The sequence below is a fragment of the Pristis pectinata genome, chromosome 20, assembly GCF_009764475.1.
Source record: "Pristis pectinata isolate sPriPec2 chromosome 20, sPriPec2.1.pri, whole genome shotgun sequence".
Lineage (NCBI taxonomy): Eukaryota > Metazoa > Chordata > Chondrichthyes > Rhinopristiformes > Pristidae > Pristis > Pristis pectinata.
Genome location: NC_067424.1, coordinates 21,826,412 through 21,854,015, shown reverse-complemented (window position 1 = coordinate 21,854,015; position 27,604 = coordinate 21,826,412). Strand labels below are relative to the sequence as shown.

The window sequence follows — 27,604 nt, the reverse complement described above, 5'->3', positions numbered from 1 at the left end:
TGCTTCCAAATAATCCTTATCTAAAACATTAAACCCCAAGCTGCATAAATTGTTAATAAGTACACAAGTCATAAAAATGTACCTTTGCCAATATTTTTGATATCCTATACGTGAAGCAAGAAAGAAGGAACTGCATTTTACATTAAGCCAAACAAATGCAGCCTTGTGGAAAGAAATACACACACAATACACATACTGTCTAGTTCAGTACATATATACTTTATATAATGCAGTCAACAGCTCAAAAACAGATTGTTACAAAGGGTAAGCCAGATAAGCAGATTTAATTGATTTCAACACGTCTGAGCTGGATGAAAATAAACAGCATTACAGCAATTTCAATCAAACTTATACACAGCTTGAAAAGAAAACTATGAAGAGAGTTTCTTTAGTATATTGCAATATTTAAAGTGATTATAAAAGGCTTTGTTATATAGTGCAAAAGTAACCATACCCCAAATGTGTATTACTTTGAGCAAATATAAAAAAGGCAAACAAGCCATCCACTGGAGGAACTCAGTGAATCGAGCAGCATCTATGCGGGGAAAGGAATTGTCCATGTTTCAGGTTGAAACCCTGCATCAGGAGTGGCCTACAAAAGGCAAAGTCTGACAACTAGATATTTCATATTATGTAAGTTATGAAGTAAAATGATAGATTATTCAACATGGAACCTGCTTTGAAAAAGTGTTTAAAAAAAATGACGAAGGTAATTAACAACCCCTTAAATAGAAAGGCAAGTTGAAGTAGTGTGTTTTTTAAAAAAAATTAATGTTAGACTTAAAGTATTTTCCTCTAGCCCTTCCAGATATTCATGAACTATACTTGTCTGCGAGATGAGGCAAATTTGGTGCTTCTATATTTCTACCAAATATTTTATAGTCATTAGGCTACTGGAAAAGAAATTCATTTTGAATTTAGTTGTGAGTGAAAATGAAGTGTTATTGGATTGAATTTCATGTTGATTAGGCAAGAAAAGTTTGGTCTGATACTGTTGTAAACACTAGTCACCCGATGTGGTTGCCTCTACAACTTTCTGCTGTAGCTTAGCAAGACACTCAGTTGTATTAAGGATGTGTAAAAATTGCTGGTCTTGCTAGAACTACCCAAATTACATCAATCAATAATAACAAGTTAATATCTGTGAAAAGACATTACATTATACTCCTGGCATATCCACTAATTTTCTCTTGCTTCTTGTGGGGCAGTGCCTACCACTTGACTCCAAATTGACCAGTCACAATCAACTGCTGCATGGAGAACTCCCAACACAAGCATTTATATGTACAACATATAGTGCAGCCATCTCCACATACTGCATTGAAGGAACATTATTAAGTGCTAACTTGCCTTTGGCTTTGCATATTTTTTAGTTATTTATCACATTGAGTCACAGAGGGATGAAGGCTGTATCCATCTCCAAACCAAGAAATCCTGTCCATTTATTCTGCATTTCTCTGTACGAATCCGGGACTCACTTGCTTCAAGAAACTGCACAGCTTTCTGCCAGATCTTCTTCATCTTCTTCCTGATATGAAAAAAAAGTATAAGTTTTAACTGTCCAATATTAAAATTTGATTTGTTTCAAATGAAATGCTCTAGAAAAATGATTGTACTGAGGCAAAATGACAATGTTAGCATATTCTCCACTCTTAGACACCAATTAGACCTCAAAGAGAACAGATCATTACCAATCATAAAGCATCACTTTTTGCAAACGCTGTCAACACACCTGTCCTTAGGTTGAATTAGTGTGTCTCGGACATGAGGGATGGGTACATACGGGACGAGTTCCAAATCCTTTTCCCAGTCTTCATTGTGAGCACGAATGACAGCTGTTGTAACAAAAATGAATAGCTGAGTTTTGTGATCCTAACATTCTGACAACTACAAGCTGAAATCTATATCAACCTAAACTAGAAATTCCATCCTGCTTCATTAGCTGAAAATCATAATTGGCTAGAAATTAAACTTCAGATGTATTTTGTGTGTCAAATGAGTGCACCATATAAAACGTTGAATCAGAAGACACACAAAAAAGCATGAAACAGGGACATCCTTGCTTTATGAAATAGTTATTGTGGCGTGCTTGCTTTTAAGAGTATTAAACTTCACCTGTTTCTTTCACACATGGCAGCTGGGTGGGTCAGTGCTTTTAAAGTTCTCTCAGCCTTTGAGGGTAGGAGAAGGGGCCAACGTATAAATGTTCCCAGAGGAGATGTCAACTTAACATGAAGGAGGGTGATAGCATCAATGGCCATCACTTGCTTTTAATAATGGCCCTCTAATCAATAGCAGCTGTCAGGCAAGGATTAGGGTCCCATGAGCTGCACTTTAATGGGAAGTCCTTTGGATAGTGATCCGGGTTCTTTCCACATCCCAAAGAGATGCTGGTAGTTTAATTCATTACCAATGGCAAAATGAATCTAAGTGGGGCCAAAGAGCACCGTTCTGTGATGTAATAAGCATCAATGTGAAACTTCAGTTTGTTACTAGGTCCTGAAACTACTTTTTGTCAGATTACTTCCATGCAATGCTCCAAAACTGTATTTTTTTTAAAGCGAGAGAAAAAACATTTAAAGAATGGGTAAATTCTGTCAGTGATGAATTCAATTGCCTCATTTTTTAATATACGCAGTGTTATCTGAATGCTTGTACATGGAACCAATAACTCGCTCTTGTTGGCAAACCCAAGTTTACCAATATCTCAAACAGACATATACATGCACATAATTAGATAGAACATAAAAATTAAACAGTACCTATAATTTTATTCACCATTTCATACATAGCTTGTCGTTGTTCTTCCATTTTCCTTGAATGGTACTTCAGAAGTAGCAGTGTAATCCATAAAAGGCTTAATACTATATAAGAATGCAGAAAAATATAAGGACATATTTTTTGTTTCATGATTTTTTTGCAATATATTAGTTAAACAGTATATGAAATATAAGAATGAACTTGGAAGCTGTGATTCTAACTTTCCATGCTGACTTTCCAGAACATAAGAAACAGGGACTAGAATTGGCCGTGTGAATCCTCAGGCCTCAGAAGATCATGGATGCATGAGTAAATGCTATGATGTGGACAGTGACACAGATCCTAATTACACAACAAATAAATGGCTTTTACTGCTGGCCCACATCATTTTACTTGTCACAATCCTGCCATCTTTTGCAAGCTGTTACAAAGTTCATGGGCAACAATTATTTGCCACCTGCTCCAAAAGTGGAAGATGCCAGGTGATTCTAAATGCAACTGTAGCCATGAGGACCAAAATGTCTGTCGTATGTTTTTATCAATGCCATTTAGATGAGATACTGAATGAGGTAAGATATAGACAGTACAACTGGGGATTGAATTTGGTGTGGAAAAAAAAACTTGTGAAAGATAAACAATCTCATTGTATAATGAAAGTTAGCTGCATTATTATCTGCCTATATAAATTACTAAATCCCAATCCCCAAATGTGTGCCTAGCTAAAATATCACATCTTAACTGTATTAATAAATGGTTAATCTTAAATTCTTTTATAGAGAATACTCCATTCCTCAAAATAAAAACCTTACAATATTCAGTTTATGGCCATTCCTCCACCATTTCTCAGAAATATTCTGTATAACCAAAATCTATTTCTTGTAAAATTCAACTTAGTCTGTTGAATTCTGAAAAATTAAGGTTAAACTATGTAAATATCATTGTGTCAGCAATCTTAAATGCTTCTAAGTTGTCACCATTACACATCAAACACCTGTTAATTGTAACTCTATTAAAAGAAATGTTTCATCTCATATTCTCACTTTATTCAAAAATTGTGCTTGATATTCTGATTTACAAAACCACAAAACTATAAAAGCAACTTCAAGTTATCAGCTCCTTATTAATCTGGAATTCTCAGACATTCGCATGTTGTCAGGGGTCAGGTGTTAGCATATTTATCTGTTCACTTTGTTGTTGACTCACTTATGCTGACGAGAGAATCTGGACAAACTTATATCAGGGCCTCAATTTTATCCCAGAAGGGCTGACATGTGAACCATGATATTATTCATTTGAATGGCATTGCCAACCATGTAGAAAAGAGTGAAGTTAGTGCTTTTTTTTTAAAAAACATTTTAGCATTTAAATTAATTTTATTTTGACTAATTATTTTTATTTAATTATTGAAATCTGAATACTTTTTAAATGTCTATATTAATTAAAAAGCCTTAGCAGCCTACCAATACCCCTAGGGCAGGGCTTCAAGATATGCAGAAAAGTCCATTGCTCCCCTTTGAAGAATGCCATCTGAGAAAATCATGAGAATAGTGGCCTCTGTTTATATGCATGAACACCAAAATACTTTTAATCGTGGCATCTAGGCTATTTTAATCATCAGTTGAGAGTCAGAAACCTTATTAATTATTTGGATTATCTGCAAAGTAACAAATTCAAATTAAAGTTATAGCTAAAATTCTGTTTTGACAAAATAATCATATGATGAACACAAGGTGACAAGTTAAATTACAGGTTTACTTCAATGACCATATCAATATTTTAATTGAGGATAAAGAGAGCAGTAAGTATAATTGAACATAAGCGAACCTTCTGAAATTAAACCTACACCGTAAACTTTAATTCAGGAATTACCTTAATAATCATTATTAAATATGCTGACATCTTCAATTACTGTAGAAATTATTTTAAAAACCAAAATATTATACTAAATCTAAATAATAAAAACTTACCCAAAATAAAAATTAACATTCTACTAAGAATGGTAAAAAATGCACGTTGGAGGCGACAATACAAATTCATTTGTGGACGAGTAGATTCAAGGCAGGTCACCTGATCCACTGAAGTTACTGCTGCCTCAGGGTCTTCATGAACTAATCTGCATCAAGATGTAAAAGTATATAATCAATAAATAATGAACTTTCTTTAAGGGCATGGCTGTAAATGTTGGTACTTACTTTAAAAATGACTTAGGAGCAAAAGGCAATTATTTTAGTCATTAGTAGTTTTTTTTAAATTAAGGATTACTTTCCTTTGTCCAAAAGAAAGTTTAGTAACAAGCCCATAAATTAAGAAGTCCTCTCAGTCAACTCAGCCAGGGCATCAAATTTACAACCTGCTGTGTGCCAAATCTTAGGTTTAAAGCCACAATGCAACTCCATTGATTGATACTTGTGTTTAAGAAGTCTGAAAGCTGAACAAAATAAGGAAGTGGGACAGTTCCTACCAATGACCCATCAAAATTTACAGGTGGGAGGACTGCAGCTTATCTGAAAGAGGTATGCCATTCATGTTTCAATCATTTTTAGTAAAGATGATAAACTGTACTGTAAGTCTTAAGATGTGGGGTAGTCAAGTATTGTTCTAATTGTGAACCACACCTAAGCTGCTAAAATGGATTCACATCTCGATATCCACATAAAAATTTTTTTATTTCATTTTGTTGTTCTTACTTTCTAATGATGAAAAATAATGTTCTTTTAAAATATAGCAAATAGAGTAGCAGGCTTTTCTATTCACCAGACCATGTTAAGGTAACACTTCTCTGATAATACTTGTTCATGAAATAAAAGTAATTTTCAATAAAATTCTTTCAAGGAAATCAGGAAGGAGATAAAAATAAGGACATAAGAAAATAGAAGCAGGAGTAAGCCATTCAGTCCTTTTGGCCTACCCCACCATTCAATATGATCTCTTTTTGTGTGTCTATTCCCCATACCCCTCGATTTCTGACCCTTCAAAGTTATTTGCTTCCTCTTTAAATACCCCCAATGGTTCAGACTCCATAACCCTCTGTGAGAAGAAATTCCTGCACATCTTTGCTTTAAATGACAGGCCTCTAATCTTATAACTATGATCCCCTTGTTTGAGATTCTTCCAAAAGTGAAAATATCTTCATATCTATCCTGTCATGCCCCTTAAGGACCTTGTCTATTCCAATAAGATCACCCACCAATCTTCTATACTCCAAAGAATATAGATCCAATTCCTCCAGCTGTTTGTGATAGTACCCTTTCATCCTAGGAATTACCCTAGTGAATCCCTTTTGGACTGCTGCCAAAGACAGTAAATCCTTTATTAAATAAGAGGCCCAAAATTCTGCACAGTACTCCAAGTGGCCTCACTAATAACAATACTTCCCTATTTCTAAACTCTAACCCTCTTGCAATAAAGGCCAAATTGCCATTTGCCTTCCATACCACTTACTGCATCTACCTGCAATTAGTGTACAAGAACAACTAGATCCCTCTGTACTTTGTTCATCTGCAATCTTTCTCCATTATGATAATAATTTTCTTCCCCAGAATTGATAACTTATTTCATATATAAACTGTCCCTTCCTATTCATTACTTCATATGTCATTTACATCTTAAGTGTTTAAAAAGTCGTTGAAAATCATTATGTATACACATAGTAATTGTAAATAGTATTTATAAGAGATTGAATTCTTGTTTATTAATTTAAATATTATTTGTCGCCATAACTTAGGAAGGAAAAAAGAATTGAACTCACCTAATTCCAAGGTCCCGTGGACTCTGCATAATCCACTGTAAGGCTTCATTAAATTTATCTACATTAGGAACTTTTAAAATCTAGAAAGCAATAAAACGAGTAAACAGTAAAAAATGAACTCTAGTTTTTAAAACTTTCAAGTCCTTATGAATAGATTTCCATAAAAATCTTATTTTCATAAGATGTACTGATCACTTTCTTCTACTTTTCCCCCCCACAAACAGTTCCAGTAGTATTAATGCAATGACATCATCTGAATGCAGGGTTTTGTTTACTTGTTTCTCAGCATTCCCTCTAATCTTCTAAACTTCCTTAATCTCTCCTCCAGGCAGGGACTATACATTGAAGGTTTTACAACTGAGGCCTGGTAATATGACATATGGGGAAAGTGAAATATTTTCTTGTGAATCATTAAGGTAATTACATTGAAGAGTAACTATGATAATTTTGATTACATACCTGATATTGAATTCTTACGACAATTTTATTAAACTTCTGTAAAACAATTACTAAGTACTTGTATAACTGCTTGCCTTAAGACTAATAAATGACAAGAGTAACATACTTGTACAAAACTCACTTATCAAGTCAGAGAACCAGAAGATTCATAGAATTACTATAGCGTAGGGGCCACAACACAGGAGATCCATTGAGTCCATGGTGGATGACTTAAAAACTCATTAACCTGAAACATTTCAGTTGAGATGATGTCTCCATTAAGTAATTCTATCAATATTTAAACAGCAATATTTATATGGTAACATTGCAAAGTGGAATTTCACCCATGTCTTTATTTTCTTCTAATGGTTTGTTCTACACCATGAAACTCACAACCTTGCAGGCTGCAAATAAACTTCAACTGATTTTGTTCATTTGAAAAAATACTTTCAAATTAAAATGAAAAACACTATGATGCTGGTGGAACTCAGGAGGCCAGGCAGTGTCCATGGAGAAAAGAAGGCGGTCAACGTTTCAGGTCAGGACCCTTCTTCAGGACTGAAGATAGGAAAAGAGGAAGCGTTAAGTGCACAAAAGAGGGGAGATGGGGTGGTGATAGGCAGACGCAGGTAAGAGATAGTGATAGGCAGGTGCAGGGGAGGAGGGGAGAGCAGATCCACCGGGTGATGAGTCAAAGGTAAGGAAGAGAAAAGAAAAGGGGAGGGTTTTGAAAAAAAAGTGATAGGCTAGGAAAGGGAAGAAAAGAAGAGGCATGGTTGGGGTGGATTAAAATGCATTACTTACCGATAAATGTGTCTTTACATCAGTCACTGGCACACATTTACTTTTCAGTGGTGATTCAGATCCACATTCAAATTCACCTGCAAGTTTGGAAAATAAAACAATTCTCCCTAAATACAATTATCCATTCTAAAACTAAAAATGAAGATCTAATTGAGAAATCCTTAGCTTCAGTACAATGCCATATTGTCACCAATTTCAGGCACCACAATTTTGGAAGGCGGTCCAGGGCAAGTAATAGGTGCAAGAGGTTATTAATTAGCATCAGGTGTGCGGTTAAAGACTTCAGTTACATTGGAGAGACTGAAAAAGCTGGATTGTTCGCCTTGGATGGGATATTTGTTAGAGGTTCTATTGAAAGAGTACGTGAACCCATTTGACTGCAATTTATTAGCACATTCTGTTGTGAACCTCAATTAATTTACAATCAGATGAGCATTGGACAGCAGGAAACTGCACTGACCCACTCAGCCTGATACAGGCTGTACACAAAATTCATGCTACTTGCTCATTGATTTCAGCAACCAGCTGGTTCCAACCTCAGCATTTATTAAGTTAGAGCATCACCACACAGGCAGGTTATCACCAGTTCAAGCTAATTGAAGCCAGTATGCACCATTTAAATGAGAAATGCTTTATGGCCAGAATCAGAGGTGGACATCAGTCCAGAGGTCTTAGCATTCTGTTGGAAGCCATGGGTGAGAGCTGGCACTTGATTTTACAAATCTTGATAGATGGGGTGAAGGAAAGAAGGTCCTCTAACCCGAGGAAGTCAAGAAACCATCTAGGCATGCTAAAGTTGTAGCAGAAGGAGATAACTACCAGGTTGATGTGAGATAGGCCCTGTTGGATTCGACTGTTTTAAGTAGGTTTTTTTTAAACATGCATAGTGTTTAATATACCTCAAGTGGCTGCACAAGGAATGGCCACTTCCTAGCTTATTGGTTTGTCCATCAGGTGAATATGTGTTTTCTCATTGGTTGGTTTTGCCACAGGTATCTAATAGGTTTTCTGATTGGACTATTGTTGGCTAAGGAGTACCTCTTGTCTTAGGTATAAAAGGTGTCGTTTTTTGTTATTCACTCCCTTGCTTATCTCTCTCTTGCCTCTATCTCCCTCTTGCTTGCTTATCTTGCCTCTATCTCTCTCTTGCTCTCTTCACCCCCTCCCCCCACCCCTAGCTCATGTTTAGTTCCTTTTGCCTCAGCTCATCTCCTAGTTGTCAAGCGAGTGCCATGTCCTCTGTGACTGTTTCTTTGTTTTAAACTTTTCCAATAAACTTTGTGAAGCACCAAGTTGTTTTCAACTCATTCCTGGACTCCTGAAAGAACCTGCGGATTCGAAGATAACCAGATCTGACAGCCCCAAGGCAATAGATGCCATGCCAGAACATAACACACAGAATCAAGATTAGTGAATACATCTTAAATGCTATCTTCTAGCAACTGCACCAATAGTGTCAAACACTGTTCAATGTATCACCCCTAATCACTTACTATGGACAATTTCTATTAAAACTCTGGCCTAGTATCCATTTGCTACATATGTTGAATACCACAACACTGCCATTCTAAATCTCACAACTAGAACTCACAGCTTCCATGTAATATTAGCTAATCAAGCATAAAACATACATCATTCAAACATAATGAGGCATTCACTAACACATTTTCTTCTGTCTTGGAAGAAGACAGCACATAACCTGCACCAAGATATCACTGCAATAGCTCAAATCCCCAAAGATGGCAGTTACTGGAGCAACTATTACAAATTACATGGCAAATGGGAAGCATGCTTGCATCCAAGCCTCTTTCTTATTCCACTTCCCTCTCATTCCACATTTTTTTCGAAGTTCAATGTAGAAATATGTAAATATGTGGTGTAAATATGTATCTTGCACTTGTCAACATCTGCTCACTTTAATTCTGCCTTTCTCCTTTCAGTAAGCTGTGAAGCAACCCAGGCAGCAGAGAGCCAATCCACACAGTCACCAGCTAACCACTTCATATGCTGTAGTGGTTAGTTGTGAGCTGGGATCGACACATGATAAGTCACCACGGAGAGCTCAAACTTCGAATGCTAGTGTCCTTGTCCATTAAGGCTCTGGACACTAGTGTTCAATGAGCTTTTAGGGTGACATGGAATTGCAGCAAAGCAAGAGATTGAATGAATTATTGAGGTCTTGGCAATGGCCCAATGGAGTGGATATCTGGATATCAGCACTAGAGATCACAGCCCTGACACTCCAAATGTTCCCTGCTTGTTGCCTGTCAGCCAACAGCCCAGATTGCTGCCATTCACGATGCAATTGAGCCAACTATGTTCAGAACTGCTGGAGATTGTCCAGCAAGGCCAAATACAGCCTCCTCCACGCCAAGTCAACAACCTATCACCAGCCAGGCCATATCCACTAGCAAGCATTGTATTAGAACACTGGGAAAGACAAAGGCACGTAGAAGATAAGCATTAACAGAATGCACATGGTACTTTAGTATATGTTGTGGATGTAGTAATTGTAGTTTGATAAATGTTAAGTAATTGTTACAAACATCAATGCAAAATAGAAATGTTATCTTTCATTTACACAAGTTAACTTCTCCAAGCATGCCATTGACTAGTATATTATTTATTTCAGTCATGTGGCTACTTAAAGACAACCATTAATCAAAATTACTTAGATCAATGAATGCCTAAATGTTTAGTATAAAAATAAATGCATTCTTTTGTGTTGGAATACATAATTTTGAAAGTTCAATTGTGTTTACTGTGAATATTATCCAGTTTCTAGAGGATGTTGTGAAGATCCCAAAATTTAACCTCCTACCTTTGCACAAATGTATGAACATAGCAACTAATCTATATAGTACGTGCCTCAAATAACATAAAATAGTTCAATTAGCTACTTTAAGTTAACTTTAACAGGCATTCAAGCACATTTTCAATATTAGTAGCATTCTGCGTTAGCAACTCTAAAGGAATATTTTCTGACAAGTTCAACGTACATTCTCCTGCATCTAACCACCCCCAATTAGTTTCCCCATCTTCATTATTTTTATAATAAACAAATATTTAAAGAAAAGGCAAAAACACAAACTTTATGGCCATGAAATTAATCTTTGATGCCTGGAAACTCAAAGAAGCAGTAAGACAGAGGATTAAAAGTACCCACGATTGACTTTTGCTGAGCAAATCAATAGCTACTTGTATCCAGCAGGAACAAATATTTTTTTACCTATATATTTGGCTATGGTCACCGTTGGTGTCTGGGAACTGAAAATAGGGGAAACTATATGTAATTTGCAAAACTATTATCCAAGTCCCAAATTTCAGGTTTCATTAATCCTATGAAATGTTGCATGCTTAAAATCCACAAACTTAACCTATATATGGCCTCAGCCACAATTTAGATTAAACTATATTGTACAACCTTTTGTAATGTATAATGCAGCGCCTCTACTTCTTCAGGAGATTAAAGAAATTTGGAATGTCCCCATTGTCCCTCATCAATATTTATTAATGCACCATAGAAAGCATCCTATCCAGATGCATCATGGCTTGGTATGGCAACTGCTCTGCCCGAGACCGCGAGAAGCCGCAGAGAGTTATGGACACAGCACATCATGAAAATCAGCCTCCCTTCCATGGACTCTGTCTACACTTCTCACTGCCTCAGAAAAGCAGCCAACATAATTAAAGACCCCACCCACCCCAGACATTCTCTCTTCTTCCCCTTCCCATCGGGCAGAAGATACAAAAGCCTGAAAGCACTCACCACCAGGCTCAAGGAGAGCTTCTATCTTGCTATTATAAGACTATTGAACGGTCCCCTTGTACGATAAGATGGGACTCTTGATCTCACAATCTACCTTGTTATGGCCTTGCACCTTATTGTCTGCCTGCACTGCACTTTCTCTGTGACTGTAACACTTTATTCTGCATTCTTTTATTGCTTTTCCCTTGTGCCACCTCAATGTACTGATGTGATGAAATGATCTATGGATGGCACTCAGTACATGCGACAATAATAAACCAATTTACCAATTCAATACAATGTAACTACAAAAAAGTACATAGTCATTTTGATATGATCCTCAAACTTACCTGCCAATTCTGCCAAATACTCATATACTTCAGTCAATATCATCATTATCATTTTGTGCTCTTCAGCTCTGCAAAACTGGAATAAAATAAAACTCACTAAACAAAATGAAAAAAAAGTCTTTTTCATCTTCATATCCATGTTAAATTTCATGCAATTGATTTCTTAGTATTTTCATTAACTAAGTACTGCATGAAGTTTGGACTTTAACAAGTATATATAGATCCAATATGTCATGGTGTTTTCTTTATTAAGGAAGAATTAAGGAAATGCTCAATAATTTCATTTTACTTTGGACTTCAAATATTAGTACTCATCTAGTAGAGAATAGTGACCTCTAGTGAGCTATCAATGCCATAGCCAAACATTAGTCTGGAGATTTAAGAATCTTGAACCATGAATACACAATACATACATATCACTGTTAAACAATATAGCATCATAGGTCCAAACAGTTGTGTAGGATATTATCAACCTTAGATTTAGATTGAATTTGATCTGGATTCAGAAGGGGAAGAAGGAAGAGAGGAGAACGGTAGTGATAGGGGATTCTATAGTCGGGGGATAGATGGGATATTCTGTGGGGATAATCGGGAATTCCGGATGGTCTGTTGCCTCCCTGGTGCCAGAGTCTGGGATATCTCAGATCGGGTTCAGGTTATTCTCAGGAGGGAGGGAGTGAACCCAGATGTTGTGATCCATGTAGGGACTAACGACGTGGGCAGGAAAAGAGAGGAGGTCCTGCGTAAGGAGTTCAGGGAGTTATGTGCTAAGCTGAGCGGCAGGACATCCAGGGTAACAATCTCAGGATTGCTACCTGTGCCACATGCGAGTGAGGAGAGGAATAGGAAGATTAGGCAGATTAATATGTGGCTGAGGGGATGGTGCAAGAGGGAGGGCTTCAGGTTTATGGATAATTGGGATTTGTTCCAGGGAAGATGGGATCTGTTCCAATGGGACGGTTTACACCTGAACTGGAGGGGTACTGACATTCTTGCAGGAAAGTTTGCTAATGCTGCTTGGGGGGGGTTTAAACTAAATTTGCAGGGGGAGGGGATCCAGAATGAGAGAGGGGATAGCGAGATGGAGGGTAGAGGACAGGTAGGAACTACACAATTTCGGAACATTAATACAAATGGAGAGAGAAGAAATGGGTTAAAGATCCTATATCTGAATGCACGGAGTGTCAGGAATAAGGTAGGCGAGCTTGAAGCTCAGATACGAATGGGTAAGTATGATGTTGTTGGGATAACGGAGACATGGCTGCAGGGAGATCAGACCTGGGAAATGAATTTTCAAGGGTATACATGCTATCATAAGGACAGGAAGGTGGGCAGAGGGGGTGGGGTGGCCCTGTTGGTGAGGAATGAGATTCCTCACATTGAATCAGGAGAAGTAGAGTCAGTGTGGATAGAACTGAGGAACTGTAAGGGCAAAAAGACCCTAATGGGTGTTATCTACAGGCCTCCAAACGGTGGCATGGATATTGGGTGCAAGCTGAATAGTGAGTTAATGTTGGCATGTGGCAAGGGTAATGTCACAGTAGTTATGGGGGATTTCAATATGCAAGTGGACTGCGAAAATCAGGCTGGTACTGGACCCCAGGAAAGGGAGTTTATAGAGTGCCTCCGGGATGCATTCTTGGAGCAGCTGGTACGAGAGCAGACCAGGGAGAGGGCTATTCTGGATTTAGTGCTGTGTAATGAGCAGGATTTGATAAGAGAACTCGAAGTAAAGGAGCCATTGGGAGGTAGTGACCATAACATGATAAGTTTTTATCTGCAATTGGAGAGGGAAAAGGGCAAATCAGAAGGGTCAATTTTGCAGTTGAACAAAGGAGACTATGGAGCCATGAAGGAGGAGCTGGCTAAAGTTGACTGGGCGGGCATCCAAGCAGAATTGTCAGTGGAACAGCAATGGCAGGTATTCTTGGGAATAATGCACAAGGTGCAGGATCAGTTTATTCCCCAGAGAAGGAAAGACTCAAAGAGGGGGAAGGGGCCACCGCGGCTGACAAAGGAAGTCAGAGATAGCATTGTGTTAAAAAGGAAGAAGTATGGCAGAGCCAAGCTGAGTGGGAAGATAGAAGATTGGGAAATTTTTAAGGTGCAGCAGAATTTAACTAAAAAGGTAATTCGGGAAGAAGAAATGAGGTACGAAGGCAAGCTAGCCAGGAATATTAAGGAGGATAGCAAAAGCTTTTTTAGGTATGTGAAGGGAAAGAAGTTAGTTAGGAACAATGTTGGGCCCTTGAAGACCGAATCGGGTGAAATTATCACGGGAAACAGGGAGATGGCAGTCGAATTTAATAAGTACTTTGGATCTGTCTTCACGGGGGAAGACGTAAGAAATCTCCCAGAAGTGAGGATGGACAAAAGGCAGAGGGTGACAGAGGAACTGAAGTGGATTGACATTAGGAAAGAAATGGTGATGGGTAGACTAATGGGGCTGAAGACTGACAAATCCCCAGGTCCAGATGGTCTGCATCCCAGGGTACTAAAGGAGGTGGCTCTAGAAATTGTGGATGCATTGGTGATCATTTTCCGATGTTCCTTAGATTCGGGGTCAGTTCCTGAGGATTGGAGAATGGCTAATGTTATCCCACTTTTTAAGAAAGGAGGGAGGGAGAAAACAGGGAACTATCGTCCAGTTAGCCTAACATCTGTGGTGGGGAAGATGCTAGAGTCCATTATTAAGGATGAAATAGCGGCATATTTGGATAGCAATGATAGGACTGGGTCGAGTCAACATGGATTTGCCAAGGGCAAATCATGCTTGACTAATCTACTGGAGTTTTTTTGAGGATGTAACCAGGAAAATAGACGAGGGAGATTCAGTGGATGTTGTATACCTCGACTTTCAGAAGGCATTTGATAAAGTGCCGCACAGGAGATTGATGGGTAAAATTAGGGCTCATGGAATTGGGGGGCGGGTATTAACATGGATAGAAAACTGGTTGGCGGATAGGAAACAAAGGGTAGGGGTGAATGGATGTTTCTCAGAATGGCAGGCCGTGACTAGTGGGGTGCCACAGGGCTCGGTGCTGGGACCGCAGCTGTTTACGATCTATGTTGATGATTTAGATGAAGGCATTGTGAATAACATTAGCAAGTTTGCTGATGATACAAAGTTGGGTGGCAGTGCGACATGTGTAGAGGAAGTTAGGAGAACTCAAGGTGATTTGGATAGGTTGGGTAAGTGGGCAGATACTTGGCAGATCAAGTTTAATGTGGATAAGTGTGAGGTTATCCACTTTGGGAGCAGGAACAGGAAGGCGGATTATTACCTGAATGGTGTGGAGTTAGGTAAGGGGGAAATACAAAGGGATCTAGGAGTCCTTGTTCATCAGTCACTGAAAGTGAATGAGCAAGTGCAGCAGGCAGTGATGAAGGCTAATGGAATGTTGGCCTGTATTACAAGGGGAATTGAGTACAAAAGCAAAGAGATTCTTTTGCATTTGTACAGGGCCCTGGTGAGACCACTCCTGGAGTATTGTGTACAGTTTTGGTCTCCAGGGTTAAGGAAGGATATCCTGGCTAGAGAGGGCGTGCAGCGTAGGTTTACGAGGTTAATTCCGGGGATGTCGGGACTGTCTTATGCTGAGAGGTTGGAGAGACTGGGATTGTACACGCTGGAATTGAGAAGATTGAGAGGGGATCTGATTGAAACATACAGGATTATTAAGGGATTGGACAAGATAGAGACAGGAAATATGTTCCAGATGTTGGGGAAGTCTAGGACCAGGGGGCATGATTTAAGAATAAGGGCTAGGCCATTTAGGACAGAGGGTTGTGAATTTGTGGAATGCACTGCCTCAGAGGGCAGTGGAGGCTAATTCTCTGGGCACTTTCAAGAAGGAGCTAGATAGGTTTCTTATAGATAGGGGAATCAAGGGATATGGGGACAAGGCAGGAACAGGATATTGATTGTTGAGGATCAGCCATGATCTCAAAATGGCAGTGCAGACTCGAAGGGCCGAATGGTCTACTTCTGCTCCTATTGTCTATTGTCTATTGATTGCCATGAAATATTCCAACTGTCCAATATTAATAGTGCAGTCAGAATTTTAACCTAACGTAGTCAAACTACTACTGATTCATGAAATAAATTCTGGGTGACAATAATACGAGACAGCAAAGTTCTGCAAGTCTTCTCTGCTTCAGCTAATGGCTTCATTATTCAAAAAGATAAATTATACCAGAGTCACCATCTTCTTGGTTCCCACACTTGATCAAGTAATGCTAATTATGACAACCTGCTTGATGCAGATTTAATAAACAGACAGATGTTAAGTCCTGTTTACTGAAAAACTTAAATTTCAGTAAACAGGACTTAACATTTTTTCCATTGCAGAACTTTCCCACTATATAATATTGAATTGTTATATTTTAATAAGCATTTTCTGTAAATAATCTATCAAGAGAATTTCACAATTAATAGCTTCTATGGTCGTTTGTGATAAAGCAAACCATAATGCTTCCAGTTAAAAATCCAATCCTCTGCTGTATATTTGTAGTACTAATCTTAGTTTTATGATCCACTTATTGTGCTTCATCAACCAATCAAAATAATCCCTCATCATCATCATCTAAAGTCATACTATAAGTTTCAATGTTAACGCTAGAATTTATACCGCCACCAACGTACAATCTTTCAAATTCCATTCCAAATTTAAACAAGGGTGGCACAAAATTATTTGAGCATGAATGTGTTATTTGGAGATACCAATAATTTACTGCACCAGAAGTCAGTGTTGGTATTTATCCTTCAAGTTTAATTCTTCTCTTCTGAAAACCAATCAGCATAACCTCCTATTCCTTTCTTGTGTGTTTATCTAGTTTTCGCTTAAGTATATCAGAAAGGTTAAAAATATTTCAGTGCATTAAACAAACTATTCATTTACATTTATGATGCAAGTATACTTGAGGAATTATACAAGAAGGGAATTAGACAAGTAGTAGTACTAGCGGCAGTAGTACTAGTAGTAGTATGGGAGAAGATTTCACCCAAAAGGAGTGACAAAGTAAGATGGGATTCTATCGGATTTCTACAGATGCACTATTGAAAGTATCCTGATGGGTTGCATCTCAGCCTGGTACGGCAACTCTGGACCGATGGAACCTGCAGAGTTGTAAACACGGGCCCATTACAGGCTCGTCACTTCCTTCCATCCCAGTCCATCTTCATGGTTCATTGCATCAGAAAAGCTAATAGAATTGTCAAGGGTGCCTGCCACCCTGGCCATTCCCTTTTCTCTCTTCTACCTTCTAGAAGATACAGGAGCTTGAAAGCCTGGACAACCAGACTCAAGAACAGCTTCTTCCCCAGTGCTATCAGACTTCTGAACCAATCACCTCTTTCACATCCCCTTCCCAGTGGTGCTGTTACGTTCCAGACTCTTAATTCTACCTCTCTTGGTTATTCTGTTATTGTCACTTTAGATTCTTTTTGCACTACTTCAGACTGCACTACTATACTTTGCACCATTTTGTTGTTTTGTGCGCGCTGTATTTATTGTTGCATTTATTATTACCATGTCTTATGTTTACTCTGCAAGCTTCACACGAGCAAGGAATTTCATTGCACACTGGTCTACATGACAATAAACTAATCTGAATCTGATGATTCCTGACCATAAGAACATGCAAATGCTGACCAAATGAAGAGTTCAAGTACTTATCACAGTTGTAATTTGAATTCATCTTCTAGAAGACAGAGCCTCACTGGGGGATTATTGAGTTCACCGTAGATTTTTAGAACCCATTTATTTATTACCTTGAACTACTTTTATAATTACTTTGAGAGTAGTTAGGTCTGGAGAATTAGTTACTCATAAATTCAAACACAAATGTTTGAGAATAATTTTATCATCTTATTTTGAGAATGTGAAACACTGTAGTGAGTTCACTGCAGACACAACAGCCATATTTTGCTCAGATGTAACAACAGTTTACAATTGATGGGGCCACAAGTTTGATACTCATGCATGAAAGTCCCAAACTTACTGGCAGAATTCTGCCAACCATTTCCTGGCTGTGCTATGCTGCTAGATTCCACTTAGAGTTCAATGGTGGAACAACAATTACTGTGAGATTCCCTAGGACTTACACTGAGAAATCTTTTCTTAGAACCTATACCAGATTAGTTCTGGTGCAGGATCTGTGAGGATATTCATCACTTCCATAATGTCATGATATTGGGAAGGGACCAAGAATCAACTTTGGATCTGATGTTATTTCATGTAACAAATTCTAGAGTAAAATCAACCATTGCCTGAAGTAAGGTTATTTGTAACATTTTTAGTGAAAAGGAAAAGTTACTCACTGTGTCTGCTTTACCGTCGCAATCCACTGGCAACATTTTAACTAAAAATGAAACACAACCAGAGATTGTAAAATCTAAACAAAAACAAAAATCAAGTACATGTGCTAAATCTGGCAGGAATCCTGCACTTGGGTTTCATCTGATATCTAGAAAAATCAGCCAAAAAGCATGAAATGGAAGCCAACCTCATTGTAAACATTCATGGTTTTCTTGAAAGAAATATTCATAAATAGCAACCAGGCAGCACAAATTTTTAAAGACTTGGAATTAAGCCGCAATAGCAGAAAAGAAATACAACAGGTTATTGATTTTAGTATCTAAAACTATAACTGTGCTATCTAAGTTCATCAATAACAAAAGGTTTCTTGAAACAATTGAAAAGCACAAACATAAAAAATGAGAATGGATTGACAACAAACAGCTTATAGGGAAAACTGAAGCAACTTAAAGACTTTTTTTTGAAATAATCAAATAACAAAATAATTCATTTTACTTATCACTAATAAAAACCAATAAACAGTCCAAAGTGACCCAAACAAAATTTTAAAAAACCTATCTCTAATTTATGCCATTGCTATAATGACAGTCATTAGAGATAGCAATAGTGGCAGATGCTTTATACCACTGAGATGTACAACTGTCAACAGAGGGATATTAGGAACAGGAATATGCCATTCAGTCCCTGAGCTTGATTTGCTCTTAAACTGATCAAAGCCAATATGCGTTTGAACTCCATTTATTTGCCTTTCCTCTACATATTTTGTTATTCCTACCAAGCAAAACAGTTAATATTGAAAATTATGAATCCTAATTTCTTAGGAAGGATTTCAAGGTGGGAGTGAGCAGGCTTTATTTTTTTTTAAAAACTTTGTATGTTAAAAAGTGATTCCTGATTTTGTTCCTGAATGAGCTACCTCCAAGTTTAAGATTGTGTCCCCTGGCTCTTAGTTTCCCCAGAGGAAAGGCTATCTCTACATCTGCTCATTGGAATCCTTTTACCAGTTTTCTATCTTGATCAATAATAGAACATAGAACATTACAGCACAGTCCAGGCCCTTCGGCCCACAATGTTGTGCCGACATTTTATCCTGCTCTAAGATCGATGTAACCCTTCCCTCCCACATGGCTTCCTATTTTCCGATCATTCATATGCCTATCTAAGTGTCTCTTAAACGTCCCTAATGTATCTGCCCCCACAACCTCTGCCAGCAGTGCATTCCACACACCCACCACTCTCTGTGTAAAAAACTTACCCCTGACATCCCCCTTATACCTTCCTCCAATCACCTTAAAATTATGGCCCCTCGTGTCAGCCATTGTCACCCTGGGAAAAAGTCTCTGACTGTCCACTCGATCTGTTCCTCTTATCATCTTGTACACCTCTCCAAACAGAAAAGCCCTAGCTTGCTCAACCCATCCTCATATGACATGCTCTCCAATCCAGGCAGCATCCTGGTAAATCTCCTCTGCAGCCTCTAAAGCTTCCACATCCTTCCTATAATGAGGCAACCAGAACTGAACACAATACTCCAAGTATACTCCAAGTATACACAATACTCCTCTGGATGCTCCAGTTTTCTCCCACATCCCAAAGATGCGATGGTTTGTTAACTGGCTAATGCAGATTACCATTTTGTGTTGGGTCATGGGGAAGTTGGTAAGTATTTGTGTGAGAGAGAATAATGGACATATGAGAGACAGAATAAGTTGCAGGAATACGAGAAAATAAGAGAAGGAATGGGAGTGATGGGATTGCTCCCATGGGAATCAGCGTGAAGGCAATGGGCCGAATGTCCTCCTTCTGTGTCTTTATACGAGACCTTCCTGACGTAAGCAAGTCAACGGCCTTGTAAAATCGCTTGGATAAAGTTACTGCTAAAAACTAAAAGGAGTGGAAGTAGTCTACTATTCAAATAAATGAAAGATGTGGAGTTCCCAAGCAGAGTAGGAGGCAGAGACACTTCCAATTCTACAGATCCCTGGGAATGTTACAATCCTTACAAGGGGTGTCAGCCAAAATATCAATTCTTACTTGTCACTGAAAGTCTCTCATACAAAATATTGGTATATGAACTATAAAGCCACAAAGTCTGTTAGTGATAATCAATACAAAATAAAGTAGCCAGTACACATTCCATAACCTGAATGGAAAATGAACACTGCCACTTTTCAATGCTAATTTTAATCTTCAGAAAATCTGTTAGGCATTGAAACTTGCTGTTTTTTTTCCCTATAGTTTAATTGAATAAAATCATATTTGTATCAATCGTATATACATGATTAAGTTACTGATGTTATAGATTATAGTTTTCCAATTTATGGCTTATTAACCAATGGGCCAACATCATTAAGCATGCATCAAAACTCAAACAGGATAAAACCAGGAATAATAAATATCTGGATAACCAGAACTTGACTGCTGGGATCTGGTGCTATACCTGGTTAAATGCTGGTAGTGACTGAAAACTTTAACACTCAGTAAGGAATATTTGCCAAAGAATTCAATGAAGTTGCTCAGAGTCAAAGGATCATTGTCAAAGGCTCAAGAACTCACATGGGTGGTTAAAGAAATAGACTGAATTGAAGCTGTGAAGAACATTGTAAAGGTGGTTAGTGATATTGAATTTAATGGTTTGGGAAAAAGAAAGTCAGGGGAGGGACACTACACAGGTCAGAGAACAGGTGATGCAATTCTGGACATAATAGAAGAATGGAAATAGTTTGGAAATCTGGCCAGAGTTCAAAAGTTTAAGTGTTGAGAGAATGGACAACTATTACAGATGGGAAAGGTAATGGGAAGAGTCAAAAACAGATAGTAGTAAAAGTCTAACTATCCGCAATCCAACTATTTGGAAATCCTAATAGCTCAGTACCTGACTCACTTTGCCTAATTCCGATGCTCCTTTTCATGTAGCAGGTGTTGATTCCCATGCTTCCTTTAACATAATGGAAGATTCAAGCACTCCTTTTTACTCACCAGGAGCTGGTTCCTAAAGTCTCTTTCACTTACCCGAGGCCAGGGTCTCACATTCCGTTTCACACACACAGACCCAAGATCCCATACTCCCTTTTCACTCCCTAGGGCTCAGGTTCCTGCATTCCTTCTTCACTCATCAGGTACCTGGTTCCTGCACTAATTTTAAACTCACTGGAGCCCCTGATCATGCAATCCCTTGAAACTCACCTGGTGCTATTCCCTCATTCACGTCAACTCACCTGGTTATGATTCCTCTGCTCCCTTCAACTCACCTGGTTCTGTTTCCCACACTCCCATGAAATTAACAGGGACCTTGTTCCTCACATTACCTTGAAATTGGAAGATTTATTATTCTACTGTGTAACATCTAAAATTAGGAAGTGAATTGGAAGTACATTGGTGTACTAATAGTAATATGATCCAATAGAGATATCCAATTTTCTTCCATCTGCTAATCCAGCACCATCAAAGTCTTGAGTGTGCCTCATTAACAGAGTGTTACTATATTGGAAGAGTAAAATAGCTTTTCAGAATGTTTTAAACTCAGCGAAGGTTTTTCTGCAAGGGTGGCACAGTAACGTAGCGGTTAGCGCAACGCTATTACAGTGCCAGCGGTCAGGGTTCGTTTCCTGTTGCTGTCTGTAAGGAGTTTGTACGTTCTCCCGTGTCTGTGTGGGTTTCCTCCGGGTGCTCCGGTTTCCTCCCACATTGCAAAAAGACGTACGGGTAGGTTAATTTGGGTTTAAAATGGGCGGCACGGACTCGTTGGGCTGGAAGGGCCTGTTACCACGCTGTAAATAAAATTTTTTAAAAATTTTGACAGAAAGAATCAGCTCTTTTCTTCAACAAATAAAATTGGCAAAGGTTGAAAAGGAAAACTAGTCATATATTGTAGGAAGACATCTCAAAACCTCTTGCTATGAACACCAGCATACCATGTGCCTTCTTAACAGCTTGATGCACCTGCATGTTTGCTTTCAGTGACTGGTGTACAAAGACACAAATGAAAAGGAACATTGCCCAATCTTTCACTATTTATGCAATACACTATCTGTCTGTTTTCTCACTCAATTTGTCCAAATCACCTTAAAGCATCTTTACAGTTTCCTCACAACTCACAATCCCACCCAGTTTCATTGGCAAACTTAGAAATATTATGTTTGGTCCCCTCATCCAGATCATTGATTTATGTTGTGAATAGTCAATCACTGTGGTATCCCACTAGTTATGGCCTCTCACCTCAAATAAAAATCTATTTATTTCTTCTATTTCCTGTCTTCAATTAATTTTCAACCCATGTTAGTGTATTACTCATAACTCAACATACTTTAATTTTTTACACAGAACCTCTAATGTGGCACTTCATCAAAGGCCTTTTGAAAATCCAAATTTACCACTTCCCTTTTTTCTCCCTTATCTATTCTACTAGTTACATCCTCAAAAACCTCCAGATGTGTCAAACATGATTTTCTTGTTGACTTTGCGTAAGGTTTTGAAGGAGGCAGCCATGGAGATGCTAAACACACTAGTTGTCATCTTCTAAAACATCAAGGATTGCAGAATAGTTTCCACAGATTGAAAGATAAAAATTGTAACCCCATTATTTAAGAAAAGAGGAAGAGAGACTATAGACCAGGTAAACATGACATCAGTAGCAGGAAACATTATAATAGGCTTAGCAGTGATATGGATTCGTGAAAGAAAAGTAGTGTTTGACAAAGATGTTACATGTTTTCTTGAGGTTATAATTAACAGATTAGGTGAGCAAGAATCAGATGATGTGGCATATTTGCTGTTCCCAAAGGCTCTCAATATGGATCACAGAAAAGACTATTAAACAAAATTAGTGTACAGTATTGGAAGAAATATGCTGGCACGGACTAAGAACTGGTTAATGAATATGAAGGGAACCAAAGGAATAATTGGAAAATTTTAAAAAAGTGCAGATGCTTGAAATCTGAAACAAAAACAGAAAAATGCTGAAAAAACTCAGCAGGTCATGCAGCATTTGTAGAAAGAGAAACAGTTCACATTTTGGGTTTGCAATCCTTCGTCAGATCTGGAAGAGAGAGATCAATATAGTTTTCAGTAGGAGAGGTAGTGGAAAGATATGTAGAACAAATGGAATGTCTGTGATAGGATGAGTTGGGGAAAAAAGTGGGTACTTTTTAGCTTGGGAGGCTTTGACTTGCAAGATATCACTGAAAAAGGTGCTGGGGCATGTGCTGTTTACAATCTATATCAATGATTTGGATGAAGGGACCAGATATAATATATCCAAGTTTGCTGATGCTACAGAGCAGAGTGGATCTATGAGAGCATACAGAGCAGCTTTCCTGAGGGATCGGCATATTAAGTTAATAGAAAGGATGTGGTATATGAAATATAAGGTGGATAATATGTCATTAGCTTCAGTAGAAAAAATATATAAGGCATAATATTTTTTAAATGGTGATAGAGTGAACAATGTTGGAGTTCAGAGGGACCCAGGCGTCCTTATGCATGAATCGCTCAAATTAACAAAATGCACAAAAAGTGAGCAATTAGGAAAGCTAATTACATGCTGGTTTTAATGTGACAATATTCAAGTATGAACATAGAGATGTCTTATTCCATTATAAAGGGCCTTGATGAGGCCACATCTGGAGAAAACTTGCAACTGAAGAGGAAGAAGTTTAGAAGGGCAATGATTGATGTGTTCAAAATTATGAGGTGTATAGATAAGGTAGACTGCAGGAAACTATATCCCTTATCAGAGGTGAATATTAAACGAAAGGACATAGATTTAGGGTAAGGACCAAGAGAGTCAGAGGGGATCCAAGGTGGATTTTTTTCACTCAAAGGGTGATGACTACCTGGAATAAACTGCCTGAGAGAGCAGTGGAAGCTGAGTCGCTGACATTATTTAAGAAATGTCCAGACGAGCATTTGAATCACCTTGGCATAGAAGGCAATGGGCCAAATGCTGGAAAAAAGCATTAACATGGATTGGTTTCCACTGGTTGGTGTGGACATGGTGTGCCGAATGGCCTGCTTCCATGTTGCATGACTCTATAAGGGAATGTGGCAAAGGATCATCAGACTGATTCCTGGAATGGTGGGTTTGTGGCACGAGGAAAGAATAGACACAGTCTGCTTAATCTCTCCAGTTTAGAAGAATAAAAGGTGATTTCATTGCAGCACGTAAAATTCTTTTAAGACTCTATAGGTTAGTTGCAGAGACTATTATTTCCCTGGCTCTGGTGTCCAGAATCAGAGGTCACAGTCACAATATCCTCTATCCAAGAAGGTGGTGATTCAGTCACTACATATATTCAAGATAGAGATCAATGGATTTTTGGATATTCAAAGAATCAAGGAATTAGGGTTAGTGCAGGGAAGTCGTGCTGAGGTCTAAGATTAGCCATAATCTCACTGAATAGTGAGGCAAGCACAAGGGGCTGAAGGCCCATTCCTGCCTCTGTTTTTAATGAAGAACTTGTAAACAATCAAGTTTTCAAAATGCCTGATTAACTTCAAATGTAGTATGCATACTTACTATTTTCATCTATGTCCTCCTGAGATCCTTCAACTAACCCCAAGGCTTTGACACAGACTAATGCCAACAACACAAGGCATAACATAATTGTGGCTATGTACAGAAACCACGATAAGTAAAACTCGAATTTAACCAGGCGATTTTTATGCTTTTGTTTCTCGTTCTTTGCGGGTCCAGCAGAAGTTCGGTGCACATGGCTTTCATCCTCATTCTCTGACCAACTATCTGCTCGTCCTCTATAACGGGTATTGGAATACAAGCCTTGCGAATTTCTTGTACCCGAATACAAGTCGCTAAGTTTGCCCTTATATAGATCCGAACACAGGCTTTTAGACTTCCTTGTAAATGGATCTGAACTCATAACCTGATATTTTCCGGTACAGGAGTCCGAATTCATGCTGTCAGTTTTCACCGTGTATCGCTCTGAAAACGAGCTGTCGGTTTTCCCCGTGTATCGATCTGAAAACGGGCTGTCGGTTTTCCCCTTGTATCGATCTGAAAACGGGCTGTCGGTTTTCCCCGTGTATCGATCTGAAAACGGGCTGTCGGTTTTCCCCGTGTATCGATCTGAAAACGGGCTGTCGGTTTTCCCCGTGTATCGATCTGAAAACGGGCTGTCGGTTTTCCCCGTGTATCGATCTGAAAACGGGCTGTCGGTTTTCCCCGTGTATCGATCTGAAAACGGGCTGTCGGTTTTCCCCGTGTATCGATCTGAAAACGGGCTGTCGGTTTTCCCCGTGTATCGATCTGAAAACGGGCTGTCGGTTTTCCCCGTGTATCGATCTGAAAACGGGCTGTCGGTTTTCCCCGTGTATCGATCTGAAAACGGGCTGTCGGTTTTCCCCGTGTATCGATCTGAAAACAGGCTGTCGGTTTGCGTCTTGTAACGATCCGAATGCAGGCTGTTCCTTTTATGTGATCCTAAACTGTTAAATATCCTCGCGTATGGATCTGAATACTGATTGTCAGATGTCCTTGTGCGCCGTTCTGAACTCAAGCTATCAAATGTTCTCGTGTATGGATTTGAATACAGGCTGGCAGATGTATCAGAGTACAAGGACGTTCCCCGGAACGGATCTGCACCGCTCACCGTTCGCCTGGCACCCACAGATTCGGACGTCCCACCATCGGCGAGGTCATCATCCGACGTGCCTGCATGATCTGCGTCGGGGTGGTCGGCGGACAGCCCGCTGTCCTGGTCATCCTGTAACCTACAGCCCCAGGAGCCGCTGGTAGAAGCCCTGGCGCCAGCGGAGGCCGCACTGGGCCGCTGGCGCACTGGCTGCGAGATGGCGGCGGAGCTGTCAACGGTGCTCTGGGAACTCCGCGCCGTCCGTCCGCTCCGCTGTTTCTGCCGGTTTTCCGACTGAAGCTGGCTTAACTTTTTGACGTAAAGCGACCTGGTGCTGTCGGTGATCGGCCCCGCCGAATAGCCCAGGGATTTCAGCTGGCGTCTCAACTCTTTGTCGCTCATCACCGGCGCCATTTTCAGCGTCCCGCCGAGTCGTTGGTTACGTCACTGGCCAGGCACGCAGCGCGGAGCATGCGCACCAAACCTCAATGAGGTCACCGGCGGCCCGATCACGTGAGCGACGGCGCTTGCGGAGCAGAGCGCCTTGTGACAGGGTTAGAGTCAGGCTTATTATCACTGACTCTGTCTCCTGAAATTTGTTGTTTTGCGGCAGCAGCACAGTGCAAGACATAAAAATTACTCTGAGTTACAAAAATAAATAGTACAAAAGAGGAATAACAAGGTAGTGTTCATGGGTTTGTGGACTGTTCAGAAATCTGATGGTGGAGGGAAAGAAACTGTTGCTGAAATGTTGAGTGTGGGTCTTTAGGTTCCTGTACCTCCTCCCTGATGGTAGTAATGTGAAGACGGCATGTCCTGGATGGTAAGGGTCCTTAATGATGGATGCCGCCGCCTTGAGTCACTGCCTCTTGAAGATGTCCTCGATGGTGGGGAGGGTTGCGCTTGTGATGGAGCTAGCTGAGTCTATAACCCCCTGCAGCCTCTTTTGATCCTGTATATTGGAGCCTCCGTATCAGACAGTGATGCAACCAGTCAGAATGTTTTCCACCGTACAGCTGTTGAAATTTGCAAGAGTCTTTGGTGACATACCAAATCTCCTCAATCTAATGAAGTAGAGCCGCAGGCATGCCTTCTTCGTGAGTGCTTCAATATTGTTGGGCCCAGGATAGATCATCTGAGATGTTGACACCCAGGAACTTGAAGCTGCACACCCTTTTCACTGCTGACCCCTCAATGAAGATTGGTGTGTGTTCTCCTGACTTCCCCTTCCTGAAGTCCACAATGAATTCCTTGGTCTTTCTGACGTTGAGTGTGAGGTTGTTGTTGCGACACCATTCAACCAGCTGATCTGTCTCACTCCTGTACACTTCCTCATCATCATCTGAGATTCTGCCAACAACACTGGTGTCATCTGTGAATTTATTGTTGGCGTTTGAACTGTGCCCAGCCACACAGTCATGAGTGGAGAGAGAGTAGAGCAGTGGGCTAAGCATGTATCCTTGACGTGAGCCTGTGTTGATTGTCAGTGAGGAAGAGATGTTATTACCAATCCACACTGACTGTGGTCTCCCGATAAAGAAGTTGAGGATCCAGTTGCAGAGGGAGGTGCAGAGGCCCAGGTTTTGAAGCTTGTTGATTAGTGCCAAGGGGATGATGGTGTTGAACGCCGAGCTGTAATCAATAAACAGCAGCCTGACCTATGTTTTGCTGTTGTCTGGGTGCTCCAAAGCTGAGTGGAGAGCCTTGTAGTTAGTTCCCCTAGAAATTCAGCTCCAGTTGATGGCTGTGCACAAGTAAGTCATTGCCCCAAAAGATTTCTTGAATTTTTTTGGCACTATGACTCCAACAATCTTCCCATAGAGTGGAGGTCATTTGCAGGACAAATG

At 39.5% G+C, this 27,604-nt stretch overlaps 1 protein-coding gene across 1 annotated transcript; it reads right to left on the bottom strand.

The window, feature by feature from the left end:
- Window positions 1–198: 198 nt before the first annotated feature.
- On the bottom strand, window positions 199–26,394 carry LOC127580983 (LEM domain-containing protein 2-like). The gene is made up of 9 exons (XM_052035018.1): window positions 24,686–26,394; window positions 18,171–18,211; window positions 11,849–11,924; window positions 7,751–7,827; window positions 6,509–6,588; window positions 4,728–4,873; window positions 2,763–2,864; window positions 1,733–1,835; window positions 199–1,528 (listed from the first exon to the last, which is right to left on the bottom strand). The coding sequence occupies exons 1-9, from the start codon at window positions 26,169–26,171 to the stop codon at window positions 1,381–1,383; spliced, it is 2,259 nt and encodes a 752-aa protein (XP_051890978.1). The 5' UTR covers window positions 26,172–26,394; the 3' UTR covers window positions 199–1,380.
- Between the last annotated feature and the right edge of the window lie 1,210 nt (window positions 26,395–27,604).